Raw genomic sequence first — 19408 nt, 5'->3', positions numbered from 1 at the left:
TTGACCCCGCCTGCCATTTCTGGGTGGCAGTCATAAGCACATTTCCGGGACCGCAGGAGTGGTGCTGGCCTCCTCTGTCCAAAACTTCCTGAGGCGATGGAGGGCCCAGGCCGCGCTGGTGTCAAGGCCGTGTACCCCAAGTCCTGCTAGACGCCTCGGCAGAGTGGAAGCCTTAAGGTCATCCCAGGACCGAACAGCTACAAGCAGGGACCGCACGGCACGCCGTCCTGGGGCAAGGCTCCCTTTGCTCTGCCGGCTCCGTGCGCAGCAGCTACCCGCGCTGCCGCCGCCGCGATGTGAGTGCGGGGTGGAGTGAGACGGCCCGCGCCTTATGCAACCGGCTCAGGGAGCGGCCCCCGACGCCTCTCCAGCAGCTCGGCACGGCGCCGGGAGTCCCGAGGAGGGAGGGGAAGGCTGGAGATGCTGAGCTCCCGCCCCTTCTGATCTCGCCTCTCCCCGCAGTGCGCGCATTCCGCAGGTGCGGAGTTGGCTGTGGCTGGCGGACGGCTCCGGGCGCGGCCGAGGCTGAGGCGGGTGCTTGCCGGCGGGTTTCCTCAGGCTCTGCACCCAGCCGGGCTGCTCTCTCGGTGCCGCGCCGTGTGCCGAGCTGTAAGGAAATGCGTGCCTGGGACGACCTCCCTCTGTTCCCAAAACTTCTTCCCTCCTGGGTACCGGGCGTTGTGGCCGGCTTTGCCTCCTTGCATCTCATCCAGAAACTTCTCTTCCCCTACTTTTGGGCTGATCTGAGATACTTGCTGAAGGTATTGCTTTACGGGCTGAGAGTGGAGAGCTACAGGCAGAGAGGGAAGATTGTCACCGTGCTGGACAAGTTTGTGAAGCTGGCTGAGAAGCAGCCCCACAAGGCATTCCTCATCTACGATGGGAAGGTGCTCTCCTACCGGGATGTGGACAGGCGCAGCAACAGGGTAGCGCAGGTCTTCCTTCACCACGGCACTCTGAAGAAGGGTGACACGGTGGCCCTGCTGATGGGCAATGAGCCCGACTTCATCCACGTGTGGTTTGGACTGGCCAAGCTGGGATGTGTGGTGGCTTTCCTCAACTTCAATGTCCGCTCCAGGTCTCTCCTGCATTGTCTCACTAGCTGTGAACCCAAGATACTGATTGTGGGAGCAGGTAAAGTATTCAGTTGATTTATATGTCTAAAGCTTTTTATGTCACATTTTTTTCTAGTGTATGTCCTTTCAGCCCCTTCACTGGAAACCAAAGTTGGAGATGTTCACAGAATGAAAGAAATCTGCAGCTTTCTAGCTTCAGGATAAAGCTTAAATGAGGTATATCCATGCTCTGGGGGCATGGATTTAACCTGTTCATGACAGTATTCATTGCAGAAAAGTTTGCAACATCTAAATGTAGCCTGTTCCAAAAGCTTAATTACTTCAGTAATTACCTAGTATGTCTCAGAGAACATTAAAATGAGCGAATGAGAATAGTTTCCCACTCTGTTTGAGACAGTCAAAGACTCATATTTTTATGTTATCCAAGTAATGAATTTTATTTTCCCGAACTATTCTACCATTCTTGTAGTAGTCAAACCTGTTAAAACTGGAAGGTTTGTACCATAGCTACAAGCTATGCGGGTTCTTTACAGCTATTCACCAAGGTATGCCTGTTTTCCAGGGTCTAGAACTGGGAGTTTTGCTTTATAGGTGTAGCACGTAGAAGGTTGATTTGCAATAACCAACTTGCCTTGTAAGTAGAAGATTATAGGAGAAATTGCTGTGTTTGATTAGGTGATAACAATGTCTTTTATGTATTTCCAGTACATTTTTGATTATATGCTTAAAAATAATTTAAAAACTTGATGTAGATGTACTGTGTATTTTATTATAGCAGCTAAGATTCGGCTGTAGAGATCTACAAACCAAAGCCAGAGTGATATAACCTAAAATTGAGCTCCTGAGCACTTCTACATTTTTGATCAACTGTTGGTGAAGCCCACAATACCAAAGGATGATGCAGAACTGTGACTCATTGGGTGGAGGAGGATAGTTCAAAATTTGAAACACTAGCTTAATTCTGCCTCTCTAAAATTATTATTTCAAATGTTATGCCTTATATCTAATTCACATCTTCTTGTCCTATTACTGTTAACAAAGTTTGCAGGGCTTTGTATTCATGAGACCTAACTGGTTAAATTTCCTTCTGTCTGCTCTATGCTACTACTGCAAATTTCTGCTTTCTCAGTTGTATTCAATATTTTTCCCTTACATACTTTAAAATTATTAATTATGTAGTTCCAATTGAATGTGCTATGCTGGTTTAAGAGCAATAGAGTACTTAATAACTAAACTAATGAAACAAGAGCCAATTTAAATATAATCCCAAGGCATATGGTGACAGTGTTTCTGAACCATTATTTTTAAATTTTGCCTTCTTACTTAATTAAAAGAATAAATCATTTAGCGCACTCTCCCTTAAGTATGTGTTTTTAAGTGTATTGATTGAGGAATTGATTTAATCTTAAGGCAATTCTTGTGCATTGACTGTGGTTATTTTTTTGAGTCTGTCCATCTCAGGTCAGAAGAGAAAAGCTGTGTGTGAGCAGGTAACACCAACAAACTAGTCTCTGTGTTGGTCTTTCATGTGATGGTGTTCTTACATTATTCATATGTCTCTGCATTCAGTTCCTCAGACCCTTGAGGTATAAGGGTCTACAGTATTCTTTAGGATTTAGGAACTCTTTTTGCCCATCTCTGTGAAAGAAGCTGAAGCTCTGCTTTGTACTTGTTTGTTGGCCGTGTCATATGGAGAAGCAGCCTCTCCAAAGAGGTCCTTGTTTTGCGGTTGAAGGTTAACACGCCATTCAGAGGCAGTGAGGGCTGATTCATGTCACTTGAAACAAAAGGTTGTTATCACACATAGTTCCCCATAATATTTATGAAAATTGCAGGTCAGTGTTTAAGACTGCAGTTACACAGTTGATTAGATAAATTCTTGGAGGTGTATTAACATCTTTTCATCCAGTGTTTGTGTTTCAAGGGATACTGCCTTATCAGTAGGTATGACCGGAGTTTTTCTTGTGTGCTTTGCTCTTTTTTCTTTTCTACAGGACTGTAGATAGCCTGAACTCAGCATACTAAATAGGATATTCTATTGCAAAATACATACACTAAAACCACTCAACTTGTGGTTCAGTAAATATCTAGAATTTTTTAAATTACAGATCATTATATAACAGTGTTTTTTCTGGATAGAAGTAGTTCTGATTTTTGGCAGTATGTATGCTCTCCACCCCCTGAGCATGAGTTAACAATTCCATTTAAAGAGTTACAAGGCTCTTTTCAATACTTTGGATTACCTTTGATCTAGTTCACACACTGCAACACAGTGGAAATTGTCCTGTCACATTTTGGTCATTAACTGTCTGTGTTCAGCAGGACGAAATTTTCTCTTCAAAACTGTGTCTGTTAGTGGCACGTTAAATTTGGAATCTGCATTTAAATCCGATTAAGATTTCATTTCTGTGACAGTGGACATTCAACTTTCTGTTGATATCTGCGTCACTACCCACAGATCAATTGTTTATTGACAAATCTTTGCTCAGAATATGTTGGCGTAGTCTTCCTCTGTGTGTGAGATTTGCATCTTATTTCTTCTTTTGGTACATCTTGTCATTTTTCTTCAGTATGCTTTAACTTTCTGCAGATGTGGTATTTCTCTCCAAATAGGCTGGGTGGTATTTATGAAAGGCATGGAAGAAAATGTAACCATGCTGCTTCTTGCAAGATCACTCTAGTTTGTGGACTTTGTACTCCTAAGCTGTCTTTTCTGTCTGCAAATTTTTCAGAGGCTGTGGTTTAGTATAATCTTTCTTTCAGTACTTGCCTTCAGATCTTGTTCTTGTCTGACAATTCTCTGATATTTTCACTGCTGTTTCTGACTTCAGATTCAGGTTTTCTAGTAGAACTGATGTTTTGGGGTTTCATTTTGATTTAGTTGCAGAAAGGTTGCAAATACCTGAAGCTTTGATTCTTCGGTCTCTCACATGCTAGAAGAACTGCAAAATGTCTCCTTCTTGTTGGTTTCTTATGTGAAATGAGTATTTCTAGAAAGTTGGATTTTTTGTAGAATAGCAGTATTTTTTGTGGTTCATTTAGCACAATCTAGTAACTTAGTTTATTCTCATTAGAATTGCCTTTAAGGCAATTACAGATTTACTGTTTTGCCAATATATATACCTTGTGTTCCTTTCTAGTATTTCCACATGACATTGTAGTTCAGAGCAAATTTTTGCTTTAGCTGTTTTCATTTGTCTGCTATCTTTTCAAAAGCATTTCACTGACTTTGGGATTTTTAGCTCTTGCTTTTATTTCTTATGTAACTTTATCAGTCTTCCATCGTCAGAAACTTTCTATCTCCACTCTCATTCTGGAGAGTACTTATTTTAAGCATCCGAAGCTTGAAACTGTGTTTTCAATAAGGCAGAAGTTGTCTAAGAGCTAGGAAAGTAAGGAACTTGTGAAGGAGAAAAAGGAAGCTGTGTGTCTTGTCTATCAAATTGTCAGTTTATTGGGAATCTGATCTGCTAACAGGTGCTTATTCTTACTACATTTAATACCAGATTCTGTCACCGTTATTTATTTAAATATTATGAGTATAAACAGAGGATTAAGGTATTGAGTTATGCTTTAACTTCTAAGGCACCGTGGCCTTTCCAGGCAATATTTCTGTTAATTGAAGTCTTGCTTGAACAAGAAACTTATATTTTATCTTTAGGACAACAGCTGTGTAAAAGCAATACCATGAAATAACAGTCATGATCTACTGACGCACCTGAAAGATACAAGCATAATTTGTAAATGTGCATTTATAGCATGCTGCTACTGGGAAGAGTTCAGCTGAGCCTTGATTGCCATCAATACTTCTGATTCAAGGATTTATCTGCGAAAGGGTTGTGATACAACAGCCCTGACAGCAAAGGCTGTTCGGAGTACATGCTGTGTGGATGTGCTTGGGCAACTGCTCTTAGATGACTGTGCTTAAGCAAAACCATGACCGTGTCGAACTAAGATGACCTCCAACAGTCAGTCCCTTCTAACCTCATCCATTCTGTGATTCTGCCATTCAGAATGATATCTCTCAGCTGTGCAAAGAAAAGCATTTTCCTGGCCAGAGTTCTTTACTCTTTAGGCATCAGCAGTGCTTCATGCTGTTCAGTGTAATCTAACTGTTTTCATCAGTTATTTGAGCTCAGAACTATGGTTTATGCTGATAGCGGCAAAGTTCAGACAGAAATATGTCTACATCCTGAAGAAAAGGAGTAAAGAAAATATTTGTGGTATTTTTTAATTATTTATGGTATTATGTAGAAGTAGCAGTGTCATCTTTCATGTGTAAGTCATTGGGTAAAAAAAAAAAGGATTTTGTAAGACATTTATCTTTTCTGAACTTTGCAGTAAGTGATCAAAGGTATCGACCTAAACATACAGGACAAGGAAAGCATAACAGACCTGCATAACAGCTCTATTTGACACCGTATCTCTTTGATCATTTGTTTTATTTCAACCTTTGTCTTTGTCCCAAGATATCCTTTGATGAGAAGATTGTGCCCACTGAATGTTATCGGCCTACAGTGGCACTTCAAGATTTCATCACCGGTCCTGATCTACAACTGACTTGAAATTTCTGTTCTTATTACTGAGTGAGAATAGGCAGAGTGTAAGGAGTCACTTGGGGATCAGGTACAGCTAACCGTAATTTTTCTGATGCCAGACGGTGAGGGAAACAGTTTGGAGGTGCCATAGTTTAACCGAGTCAGGGTGCTGACTTTATGTCAGTTTAAAATTTATCTAAGAACAATTTCATACAGCTTGCTTTCTGAGTAACTTTTTGTTCAATGCAAGTCAATCTCATAATCTGTTTTATTCCTTTCATCAGTGTAGGACTCTTGCCCGTTTGCCAATTGGCCATATTGTTTCTTCCCTAGGAAATAATATGAAAAACCTTTTGTACACCTTGCAGTCTAGGGCAGTTGCTTGTAACCAAAGCATGTTTCCCTTTCTTTCTTAAAAGATCCTCAAAAGATGAATCTTTATATATGCATGTGAACTTAATGTAGCACAGTTTCATGAGCTTTTTGTTAAGCAGTGAGTTGCTAAAAAAGGAAAAAAATGTTTGAAGAAGCATATTCATTTTGACAAACCTGTAATTTTTTTTTTCTCCAGTGGAAGCCACATAGTTAGCAAATGGTGAATATTCATATACAAACTATGTAAGCAGTGCTCACAGAACTGCTGTCTGTATTGCAGAACATTAGATAAAGTAATTTCTTCCAAAAAAAAATAAACCAAAACCTGGCTAAAATTTCATAGTTCAGAGAGCAAACAAGTACTTGAGAGAAACCACACGTTTTAATAGCTAAGTCGCTTTACTGTTATTTCTTTACTATATGGTTAAGTACACAAGCCAGGTACCTCTAGAAATATTGAAATGTAGTAGTTCCTCTAAGAGGGCTGTTTATTTCTGACACAAGGACAAGATGTTTGTAAAGGTTTGTAAAGATTAATGAGCTCTATGCAAGATCAGGCACGTAAATTCTTTGTTCATGGAACAAACTACTAGTTGACTGTCATCAGAATTATTCTTTGGAAATGCCTTAGCACAACTGAGAGTTCTGTCTTCCAACACCCTTGTTCATTCCTGTTGCAGAAGTAATTTTATGCTTCTGGCACTTTGAAAACTGAGATTTTAAATTACCCTTTCTTCTTTATGATTAGAAACTGTTCACATATTGCTCCAAGTAATAGGTTCCTGAAGAAAAAGAGAAAAATGCTGTTCTGTTATATAATTCACTCACAGAACTTATGTTCAATAGTAGTTAACAAAAAATAGCAAGTTCTTGTACAGCAGAAACAGTCTTTGGTTGTATGAGTTGAGAAACAGCAAACAGCATGCATTTCTAATCTGAAGTCGGATCTTAATTATTTAGAGTAAAAATGTTATTCCCTTCTGTTATTCTTTGATATTAAATGATTATACATGTGAAGTTGATATGAGTAGTTACCATTTTCTTTCCTTTAAAGAAAGAAAGGAAATAAAGAAAAAAAGAAATTAGAGAAATCCTTTTTTCTTTTTTCTTTTCTTTTTTTTTTTTTTTGAGTTATTATTCCTCAAACACTTAAGGAACTAGGTGCACATCTTATCTGGAATTTCTGAATGCAAAAAACCAAATGAAAACAACAACAACAAAAAAAACCCACCAGAAATATTTGTGAATTTCCCTTTTTTGTATACTTTTGAGCAAAATATCTTCTGCAGAGAAAACAGCAATAGGCCAGAGTTACACCTTCATTTTTATTGCTGTCAAAAACACAGAAGACAGAACAGTTAGAAATAATGCAAGAAGTAATGAATCTAGCTATGGAAAATAAAGAAATTCAGTAATGACCTCTTTGGTATCTGCATTACTTAGCAGCAGTGATACTGTTTTCAGATTTGTAGTTGTGTTTGTTTTCTGCAGGCATTTTGCAAGAAGATAGTTGGTAATTGTCACCGTGTTATCTATCTGTGCTTGTGACTGGGACAGCAGGCCCGCTGGCCCACTGGCCCAGAAAAGGGGAGGGAGGATGTTGATTTACAGGCTGGTTCGGCCTGGTATTGTTACTAATGGTCCAGGGAACCTATGGATCCACACCCTGGGAAAGGGGAAGGGCTGGGAGATGGGCCAAAAAACAGAACAGTGGCAACAATCTGAGGTGGAAAGTTAATGTACTAAATATGATGCTGGAATGGAAGATAACACACTATAATACAATCTATAATTGGAATTGAGGCTAATAAGGAGTGAAAGAGGGGGAGAGAGAGTGTCTGAAACTGAAGGTCTTACTCTGAATTAAAGGCTGGGGAGCACACCCACACACTACCAAGCAGCGAGATTGTCCCATGACTCGCTAGCTTTATCTTCCCCTCTGAATGCAAAGTCCTCTGGCGTATGTAGTTCTTCTCTTGTGAGAGCTAGGTATTTGGAAAATTAGCAGTCCATGGAAGTGGGGCATTAACTTTTCAACTCCCAGTGCTTTACATGATGTTGTGATGTGGAATACAAATAACAAAAGTCGTAAAATCATGACAGTAATTCAGGCAAAGGAAAAATTTCATTTGCAGTTACATGCTTAGTTACACAGGAAAATTTTACTTAATAACTTCTATTGGGTGTTTAATATCTATATGCTGCACTGATTATCTGGTGAGGATACTATGCAACATGGCCAGCTGAGTTTGGTATGTATAATTACTAGAAGTTACAGAAATTGAGAAATCCTTAATACTAGCAATGAACAATTCTTAACTGTCCTTAATATCTCCGTTGGCACAATAATTGATGCCTATGCCAATACAGTCAATAAACTGTTACGGATTTAGTACTCTTATACTATTTTTGAGAACAGAAATAGAGCTCCAGCCACTTCAAATACACTTGCATTTGTCTCAGCCTAACCTGTACCTGCACAAACCACAAACTACCAGTATATTTAGAAACGACATAGTGTATAGTCATTTGGTCCACTTTGGTTTATTAACAGCTGTTAATCATTAGAAATATTACTGTTGTATTTTAATATTTATTTATGAATAGAAAAATTGGCCCTAATTTTATAATGTGACAGCAAAGGAGAATTACTGTTGAGAGAACCTGAATTCTCACTGTGTAGAATTTCCTGCAGTCAACACTGCTGTGCTTAAAATGACTTTTCTTTCTCATTATTGTGTTCTATTGCTATGTATAGTGAGTGAAAGGGGACTATACTCAAATTATTCAAATAGGATGCTCTTTCAGATTTTCATTATTATTTGGGTGATATCTTCCTGAAATAACTCTATAGTGTAAGGGAGCTAGGACACAAAAATGATTATGTCACACCCCATCAGATATATTTGCTAAAGATTTACAAAACATACAGAAGCCATGTTGTGTCATCTACAGGTTTATAAGGCATTTGTGTAGTTGGGGACAGGAGGCTGTATCTCTGTTAAGGTAATAGAAGCTTCATTCACTAAAACATATAAAGTAGTCTGTCAAGAGGAAAATATTTTTTGAAATGATTAAATATGTTGCTCTGTTATGGTATACAGTTTATGCAAAAAGATTCTATTGATGATACTCATATTTAGTATTTGCAAAATGAGCTTGGGGTTGACATCAGGAGTTCAAACGCTGGCTCTGGCAGTGCTTCACTGTGAGGTTCTGAGTGAGTCATTTCAACTTTATTTGTTTATTCATTTATAAAACCTGAGATAATAACATACATTTATACCCATGGGGATATTTACAAGATTAATTATGTAGGCTGAGATCCAGTAATGCACTAAGTGTAAACATAGCTTTAAATATATGAATGGTTCTCTTGAAAGCAATATGACTGTTCCTACACCTAATAAATTTGCCAGATTAGTACTTTAGTATATGTTTGGTATTCTGTGAGAGTAACTGATTGAAAAAAGGCTTAAAAATATAAAAACCAGATTTATTACTTAGGAATTGGCCTCTGTTCATACTTTTTGTTTAATGTGGGACTCCCTCAGTTTCTTTCCTGTTTAAGCAAACAGCATACATCTTGTCTATACTACTGATTTTATTTTATAAAAGTGAGTTTGCATTTAAACTCAGATAAAAGCTAATGGAAGGAGTGTTATTTGTGAATGAGTGTGTAGTTCTAAATAAATAAAATTGTTTGATACCTAAAATCAGATTCAGGTGAAGATTTAGTTGAAGAACCACAGAAATAGCCATGTGCTTTGAAATTCAGGTGTCCATACACATGATACAGTGGCTTTTTTTTTTTTTTTTTTTTTTTTTTTTCCCTATTTGAATCAGTTCTGTGCTTTTGAGAAAAAGACCCTCTATTCGAGAAATTGCTGTTGAGGACATCCAAGGAAACCTGCACTGTAACTGTTGGCTGCGTATATATTTGCCATTCATCTTTAACATACTTATTCATCTTTTATATGAAGTAAGATCTTAATGACGCTGCTTTCTATTCTTAGCAATGATAAAGAGTTGTCGAAAATGCACTGATAAGCAGGAGAGCAGTAATTAAGGATCACCATTTTGCCATGAGAGCTAGATGATAATTACACACTGTGGAATCAGCAGTACTCTTATTATTTTAGATCCTGTTTTTATTCAATTTCCAGTCCAGATCATCACTATTTTATTTATATACGTCAATGAAGATGAATAACATTCCTCTTTCTGTTATAAAAATTAAAACTTTCAGAGGAAATGTATCTTACTTGCATTTACTTTTTGAAGACATAATCTAACACTATTTTATATTAAATTTTAAGATTTGCTTGGAACTTTAGAAGAAATTCTTCCTAACCTCCAGAAAGACATCAGTGTTTGGGTCATGACCAAGGATTCCACTTTTCCAAGTGTGCATAGCCTTTTAGACAAAATGGAGGCTGCATCCGAAGACCCTGTTCCAGTTAGTCGACGCTCTGCCAGCAACCTCAAATCTTCTGTTTTATATATATTTACTTCAGGAACAACAGGTACAAATATGCTAAAGAGATAATATTGTCTTAAAGCTGTTATCTAGAAGCTTGATTTTTTTTTTGACTTTCTCATCTTTTGGTTAATCTTTTTATAATAGAATATCATATTTCATATCATTTTGGTGGGAAATGAGCATTCTTCTTGCTGATGAATGTTTATATTCAAAGTACTATGTGCTTTTTCTTTTTTTTTTGCTGGATTGTACAAATACTGTGAGAGAAGCTTTGCTACCTAGTTAACTGCTGAAGTGTTCATAAAATGTATTTCCATGTTTTTACAGCCAACATATTAAAACTTTATCCAGAACTTTAAAAAACAATCTTATGCAAATAGACATTTTTTTCTTCCTTAAGTCGTGCTTTATGTAGTGACAGAAAATAGGATTAAGTTATTAGACTTTTAGTGAAGAAACAGATGGCTGAATTTAATACCAGTTGTCCAACAGCTAAGAAGCTAAGACTTAAAACAAAAACAAAACAAAACAAAAAAACAAGAAACAAAACCATGAACAACTGGTTAGTGACTTGAAAAGGAGCATGATGTTGCTAAGATAAGCAGATTGGCATTCTCATTCAGTTTTAGCTACAGGAGGAGTTAAATAAATTATTATTTTATGTTTTTCTTTTTTTTCCCTTCATATAAATAATTATTTAGTATATTTATTTCTGCTTTTGGGAGAAAATCTAAAAAGTAAAAACACTGGTCTGGAATAAAAAAATTAAGAAGCTCCAAATGTCCAGATGTCAATTATATAATAACACTATAATAACACTAACACATATCATAGAAGAGTAGAATCCTTAGAACTGGAAAGGACCTTTAAAGGTCATCTAGTCCAAATCCTTTGCAAAGAACATGGACATGCACAGCCAGATCAGCTTGCCCAGAGCTTGATCCAGCTTCGCCTTGACAGTCTCCAGAGATGGGGCATCAACCACATCCCTGGGCAACCTGTTCCAGTGGCTCACCACCCTCACTGTAAAATATTTTTTCCTTATAACTAAAACTACATCTCTTCTAACTAACTAACTAACTAACTAACTAAACTACATCTCTTCTCTTTAAGCTTGAAATAATTTCCCCTTATTCAATCACAACAGACCCCGCTAAAGAGCCTGTCCCCTTCTTTCCTGTAGCTCCCCTTCAGATACTGAGATATTGAAAGGTCGCTATCAGGTCATCACAGAGTCTTCTCTTCTGCAAACTCAACAGCCCTAGTTCTTTCAGCCTGTCCTTGTGGGAGAGGTGCTCCATCCCTTGGATAACTTTTGTGGCCCTTCTCAGGACAAGATCCAATAGGTCCACGTCTCTCCTGTACTGAGGATTCCCATCTGGATACGGTACTACAGGAGAGGCCTCATCAGCACAGAATAGATGGGTAGTATCTCCTCCCTTGCCCTGCTGGTCACACTTCTTTTGATGCAGCCCAGGATTCAGTTGGCTTTTTGGGCTGCAAGAGCACACTGGCTGGCTCATGTCCAGTTTGCCATCCACCAGTATCCCCAGGTCTTTTTTGGCAGGGCTGCACTCAATGCTTTCATCTCCCAGGTTGTATTGGTAGTGGATGTTGCCTCGACCCAAGTGCAAGACCTTGTATTTGAATTTGTTGAACCTCATGAGGTTTACATGGGCCCACTGCTCAAGCCTGTCTAGGTCCCTGTGGATGGCATCCTGTCCCTCTGGTGTGTCAGCAGCACCCCACAGCTTGGTGTCATCAGCAAACTTGCTGAGGGTGCACTTGACCCCACTGTCCATGTCATTGATGAAGATATTAAAAAGGACAACCTCCTTGGCAACCTATTCCACTGGAATTCCTTTTTGCTTGACACCATGGATTTATTGCATTTTCTTTTTATTGTGATGACTTTTGGAATTACTTTGGACTAGAATCTCCGTAGATTATGCTTCCACTTTGCAGCTCTAATTAGTTTTCAGAATAACAGTAGCTCCAGTAGAAGTGATAAAGTTTTCTGAGTTCCACTATGTTTTTTAAAATTAAAATAGTTCTCACTGTTCATCAAGAAGACTAAGTCTGAAATTTTTGCATGTACTAGAGAACACATTGAGTAAGGTCACATCCCTCATTCAAAGTAACGAGTACCGGAGTACTTGTACTCAGTGACCTCTTGAATGAGTCAGATTCAGCATAGAAATTCGGTGCTGAAAGTCAAGAATCTTCTTGAGAACAATGTAATTGAAATAGACTTTAAGCATCTTTTACTTGATTGCATTAAATTCTACATAGTCTTCACAGTATTCTAAAACAAGTTGCTAGACTTAGATGAACATATGTGTAGATAAGTGTACTCTACTTCATCTGTCTGGTGGAGATCTCATAGTGTTTTTAATTATACTGGACTTTCTTGCCTGAAAAAGACCTAGTGCTATTCTGATTTACGTGTAAAGGCGTTCATATGTATAGCTGACCCTTCATTGGTTTTGTATAATTTGATAGTGTATTGGTCATGGAGTTTCTTTGTTTCCTCGTATTTGAATTGATTTATGTCAGATTTAATAACTAACGCATGAGGTTACAAATTGTCTGATGTGTTGTGTGTAAAAAACATACAATATGATACATAAGATCCAGTTGTCTATTTAGCTGAATAGGTGGCTATCCGAGAAAGTACTGATTATGATTTTTAAGACCTCACTTTGAAAGAAAATTGGCTTCTCTTGAAGGTAAGCTTTATGCAGAGTTTTGTGTTTTCATTACAGGTCTTCCAAAGGCCGCAGTCATCAGTCACATGCAAGTTCTTAAAGGAGCTGCTGGACTCTGGGCTTTTGGTGCTACTGCAGAAGACATCATTTATATTACTCTGCCTCTTTATCACAGTGCAGCATCTCTTCTTGGTATTGGTGGATGCATTGAATTAGGTAGGATTTATTTAATTTTTAATATAGAATTAATTATTATAGAAATATGTTTAATAAAATTTGGGTTCACTGCTTTTAGAGAAACTAAATCAATGAATATTCTATTCTGAATAGCTTTATGGTTCTGCATTTTGAGGGTATAGGAGGGTCTTGTAATAGAGAAGGACCTCTTTTGCCAGCCATCTTTGGACAAAGATTATGTAGTTATTTGGATCAAAAATGTTTTTACTTTTTTATATTTTAGTAAAAAGAAACTTAGAAGCATATATTTTGGTAGTATGTGTGGCGCATTAGTGTGTGTACAGACTAAGTATCATACACTGCAATATAAATAAAACGTATTTTGTTGAACTTAAGAAGAATGACAGATACAAACACAGCTAGATAAGCTGCCACTTAGAGAAAAAAACTGATTTCTTTTTCTGTCATTTCCATTGAGGCGCAACGTGTGTCTTAAGAAAGAAGTTCTCAGCTAGTCAGTTCTGGAGTGACTGCAAAAAGTACAATGTGACTGTCATTCAGTACATTGGAGAACTTTGCCGCTACCTTTGCAGCCAACCAGTGGTAAGTGGAACAGAGATGATGGCCATTCATCTGTAAGTAAGTTGTACACGTACTGTTCTTACACTGGTTATGTAGGAAGGAGGAAAGGAAGTAAAGCTGAACAAGTATTCAGCTTGTTCCTCTGCTCTTCATCTTCCATGAGACTCCTGAAATATGTGGTGATCTGTAGACTGTAAAAAATCCAAATTGTTTGAACTGTGAAAATGTTAAGGTGTTAAGAGAAAGGATTTAGAGATTAAAAGTGGGGTCAGTGTAATTTAGTGAATAAATATTAAAGATTTACAAACTAACTTCAGAAAATCTGGATTACTGTTAAATACCCTTTCAGAATTTTCAAAACTTTTTTTTTCGGCATTTAAGTGTTTGAGAAGTCTAAAATTTTGCAGGTTGTTTTTCATTGCTGTTTTGGCTTGTTGGGCTTCCTTGTATTTAGACCATATAGACCATATTTTAAAATTTTGAAGTGGTTTAGTTTGATCAGCAGCTCAAAGGAAGACTGTCTTTTGTTCCAGTTAGAAAGCTATTTCTGACAACAGTGCAAATTTCATTAAAGTGACATTTTTCCCTTACACTACATAAGCCCTAACTTGAAAATACATCTTTTCCCTTGGTACTCAGCAATGTGATGTTCTTTCTGCAGGTTATTGAGTGCAGTGTGTGCTGAACCTATTGTAAATATCACACAGAGCTGACTCTAGTTAATTGAATTAACTCTTTGGTCTAACTATTTGATTGTATCTTTCTATATCTACTCCTTGATGTTAGAGAGGGACAAAGATTTAGGCTAAGTTAAATGCATAAGATTTGTTGGCATTAATTCAAGATTTATTATAGAATACTACAGACAGAACGGATAAAGAAAATAACTTCTTTTGCAATAAACACTTCTGTGTGTCAAAATGAATATGAAACAAATATTCAGAGTTCAGTATTAACTAAAATTCATCTTCCTAATTATGGCAACTGCTGTTCTATTCATTTATGAGCTGCAAGTTGTCCTATTTTGTTTCAGTAATAAATGCTAAATTTTTCAACATAGATGATCTTCTCTGGTAAAGCTTTACAATAAATGCTTTTGAATAGTAAATTATGACTACAAACAGCTTTTACTGAATAATAAATAAAAGCAAGTAACTGCTGGAAGTACCTATACTAAGCATGTGGAATGATGTCCTCTTTTAATTTAACAAGATGTTTAGGAGAATGCAAAAAGCTTAGTGAAAATGTACAGAAGTTGAATGTAATGCTGCTGTTACCTGTTTGAACATTTTTCTTCTGCATTTGTAAATAATGATAATATCATTTCAAATATGTAATCAGAGAATTATTGGTGGTCACTGACTCAATGTGGTGGCTAGTAGCTCAGTCTGGGTGGAGATCAGTGGTGAGTGGTGTTGCACAGAGGTCAGTTCTAGGACTGATCCTTTTTAATATCTTCATCAATGACGTGGACAGTGGGATCGAGTGGACCCTCAGCAAGTTTGCTGATGACACCAAGCGGTGGGGCGCTGCTGACACACCAGAGGGACAGGATGCCATCCACAGGGACCTAGACAGGCTTGAGCAGTGGGCCCATGTAAACCTCATGAGGTTCAACAAATTCAAATACAAGGTCTTGCACTTGGGTCGAGGCAACATCCACTACCAATACAACCTGGGAGATGAAAGCATTGAGTGCAGCCCTGCCAAAAAAGACCTGGGGATACTGGTGGATGGCAAACTGGACATGAGCCAGCCAGTGTGCTCTTGCAGCCCAAAAAGCCAACTGAATCCTGGGCTGCATCAAAAGAAGTGTGACCAGCAGGGCAAGGGAGGAGATACTACCCATCTATTCTGTGCTGATGAGGCCTTGTTTTAGACCAGAATAACTGTTTACACTTCACTCTCAAATTACTGGCCAAAGAAGTTAATAAAAAAGATCAGTGTTCAGAATTGGATGTTTTTTTTGAGAACATTTTCAGAAGTTTATTAAATGATGTTAAGTTCAAGTCATAGCACCTACACCACACTATCCATGCATGCCTTAGCAAAGAAAATATTTTTGGATTAAAGTGTATTTAGATAATATCATAGCAAACACCACTGGCTGTGATGTGGAATCAGAGTAGTGATTTCTCTCTTTTTTCTTTCTCTCTTTTTTCTTTTAATTTTATAATAAAATTGAGAAAAAGGAATAGAGAAAAATCCAGTTAAAGACTTCAAGAAAGATCAGAACATAGGAAGGGTACACCTTTTTAAATGGCGATTTTTTTTTTTTTTCGGTGTAAGCCTACATATTTCCCCAAAGACATACCTATTCTCTCCAGTGCTCCTTCTTTTGCTGTGTTTGCATCCTCAGATATTAATTCTTCCTCTTTCAGAACATGGCAATTTATTTTACTCAATTCATCCTGCACAGGAACTTAAAGCAAGAATGATAGGTTTATGTACTTCTTTTATAAAACAAAGTCTTCTTTAAAAACCTTTCCAAACCATTGTGAAGTTAAAGAGGTTTTACATTTTGCAAATAAGGTTATCTACTTATTTTCCAAGAGCTGACATACCTAAATTCTTTAGCCTGTGTTGCTACTTTTTGTTTGCTATCTGGATTAAGATAAATCCAATGGTCCTTCTGTAGAAGAATTAAATTCATAAAATGAACGAGTTTGAAAGCTAGTTAGATTGTACTTGGAAAAAAAAGTAGTAACTATTTGTCATGTTTAAACCGGAAAGGAAACACGTTCACACAAGTAAGTGTACATTTGTCATGTAATTCGTTGTTATTCAATTTGGGGAAATAAATTGCTGTGTTGTTATTTCTCTTTAAGTTTCATCAACTTAAAAGTAGCATATATGCTGGCATCATGAAAAAGGTCTGGCTAATACAAATGCTAAAGTTCTGTGAAATGCTCTCAAGGTTCAAATACTCGTAACATCCTTCTAATAAGCATATATTAAAAGCACAGCAATTCTCTCGAGTGCTTCATTTTTGTCTTCAATATTAAATATGAAATAAATGTTACATGTCTACAGTTGGAGCCCACTGCTCTCTGATGCTTCTTATTTCAAAGATTTTGAACAGAACTTTTGACAAGTCCTTGTGGTAGCACCTAGATTCTAACCTTAGCTGTTCTTGTGAGTTCTCCCTTGTTTGATCTATCTGCTTCTCACATCTGCAGTAGTTCCTGAAGACTTGTTGCAGTAGACTGAAATCTGTTCTGCATCCAGTTTGTTTTATTAACCTGTTGTCCTCAAAGACCATTTATGAGAAAAGAAAGTCCTTTTTGTCTAAGTAAAAGCACAACAGCCTGGCATTATGTTATGCTTACAGGTTTTTCTGGGCTCCTAGATGAGTAATTGTCATGCCTTTTCTCTTCCTGACTATTTTGCTGCTCTGTTTGGTCATACAGAAAGTATAACAAGGAGTATAATAGAAAATGTAAACTTATGTAATGTATTAGCATGGCTTCTCCTATGAAAGAGGATATCCAGCATATTCATAACTTTGTCTTGCTGCTTGATTGATGGATGTTGATAGATTAATATCTCTAGCTACAGTGCTCTAACAAACAAGAAAATCTGACTCAGTATAGCTCCCTATTTCATCTTTAAGCAAAGATCTTAGGAGGACTCTTCTATTAATCTGTGGGTATTTTTTTCCTCAGGGGTGGGAGAGGGTCAACAGAAATAATTTCTTTCCAATTTAGAGTAATGATTTACTTAAATAACATACTGAGACCTGAAGCTTTCAGAAAGATAGGAATGGTAACACAGCATTTCTTTTACGCTTGAAATAGTTTACCAATGTACATTAGAAGTCAGTCTTCTTGATTATTTTGTCCACTTTTTTAGTGTCTTAAGCTGTTGTACATTATGACATGAATTATTTCATTTACAGTCCTTTGCATGAACTTAGTAAGCTCCGAGTTAGAATCTAGAGTTCACTTCTACTTGTATTCAAAGTCTGTTTAACAGTTCAATAAATTATTGTTCATGAGAATTTGTAAGTATCTGTCCTGTTTTATCTCCATTTGATATTGAGTCAGTGTTATCCTTTGGCATCAGTAGCATTACCTTAGGATTACCTCTAATGTGTAAGATTGCGTATATAAGCTTTCAGACTTAATTTTGTTAAGCTGAAGCAAGCCAATCTCTACTACCAGTTTGGCCAAGGTTTTCTTTGGATAGGATTAAGTGCTGAATTGACTTTAGAAAAGATGCTTAAGGATTTATTTTATTTAAATTCTGTTGCATTAGAACAATAGTACTTTAAAAGGGGAAGACAAGGAAGCTGACACTGCTGGGTTCAACAAACAGTAGTCAATTAGTTCCCTGTTATTGACTCAAGCATTGTTAGAAGGGGTGTAAGAATAGTTCTTAAGTTGGTTGGATAACACTGTCATCCACCTGGACACAAGCTTTTTTGAAGGCAGCAATTTTGACTGATATCTGATAGAAGAGGAAAAATAGGTCAGAAGGCAGTTCTCTACAACACAAGATTTACTTGATATTCCATTTTATTCCCTAATATAATTACAGTTTTGTTCAGCTTGTGTTCAGTACTAGAAATTGTTCTTACTCTTATCATTAACTTGTGGAATGGAAATTTGTGAAGCTCCTTGTAGGCTTTCAGCATAAGCATTTTAATAAATATCCCAAACCAGTAATATGTAACAGTTAAAGACTGTTACATATATCTCTGCCTTCTATCTGAATATTCTGAATACTCTATCTGTGTCACTTCAATTTTACTAAAGCAGAGAGTCAGATTTTGCAGTTTTTTATTTTTCTAGTAACCTGTGTATTTTTAAAAATCTTTGGGGACCTACATATGTCATAAACAGCAATATTTGTACAGGTTAGTAAAGCTTAATATAGTTAGAGAAAATTGAATGTTCTAATGATGAAGCTTAGAGACAGACTGAGGATTTGGAGGCTTTTATTTTTTGCCTCAAGATTACATCAATTGATCTAATAGAAACAAACATATCACAACAAACTTTGCCTGTGTGATAGCTTTAAACTGTCATGGTTACAACAACAGCATTATTTTAAAATGGGATTTAAAAACAGGTTATAATCCTGACCTTTTTGACTGCTGCCTTCTGCTGTTTAAATGTACTGGGCTACTTCTCTTGGAACCTGCCCACAGGGTGACTGCGTGTCTGGTTTTTGGTTCTCACCAGTAAGGATAAAGATTTTCTGCTTTTCTTCCTGCAAGCCTTTTGTTTTGTTCCTGTAGTTCTGTTCACCTTAGGAAGCACTGGTTCTCCACACCCAAATGAGCCCTGAAGGCTTGTTGAGATACCAGCTAGTGGTTCTAATACGGTGACACCAGACTAATGGAGTCTTTAAGAATTCCTGTATTTTGGAGAATTCGTTTCTTTACAGCTTGTTTCCTTAGACATTCATCTTTTTGGTTAGACTATTGATGTCATTCAGAAAATGTTAGAATCATTTAGGTTGGGA

At 37.2% G+C, this 19408-nt stretch overlaps 1 protein-coding gene across 2 annotated transcripts in view; it reads left to right on the top strand.

Moving 5' to 3' along the window:
• Positions 1-476: 476 nt before the first annotated feature.
• Positions 477-19408, top strand: part of SLC27A6 (solute carrier family 27 (fatty acid transporter), member 6) — a 40430-nt gene continuing 21498 nt past the window's right edge. For both annotated transcript variants that reach the window (XM_004949268.5, XM_001233247.6), the window contains exons 1-4: positions 477-1134; positions 10309-10515; positions 13238-13396; positions 13836-13960. In XM_004949268.5, the coding sequence (XP_004949325.1) occupies positions 618-1134; positions 10309-10515; positions 13238-13396; positions 13836-13960 (1008 nt within the window). In that variant the 5' untranslated portion in view covers positions 477-617. The remainder of the gene's footprint in view (positions 1135-10308; positions 10516-13237; positions 13397-13835; positions 13961-19408) is intronic.

This window comes from Gallus gallus, chromosome Z (genome assembly GCF_016699485.2).
Source record: "Gallus gallus isolate bGalGal1 chromosome Z, bGalGal1.mat.broiler.GRCg7b, whole genome shotgun sequence".
Classification (NCBI taxonomy): Eukaryota; Metazoa; Chordata; class Aves; order Galliformes; family Phasianidae; genus Gallus; species Gallus gallus.
The sequence above is the reverse complement of the archived record's forward strand: the minus strand, read 5'-3'. Positions and strand labels throughout refer to the sequence as shown.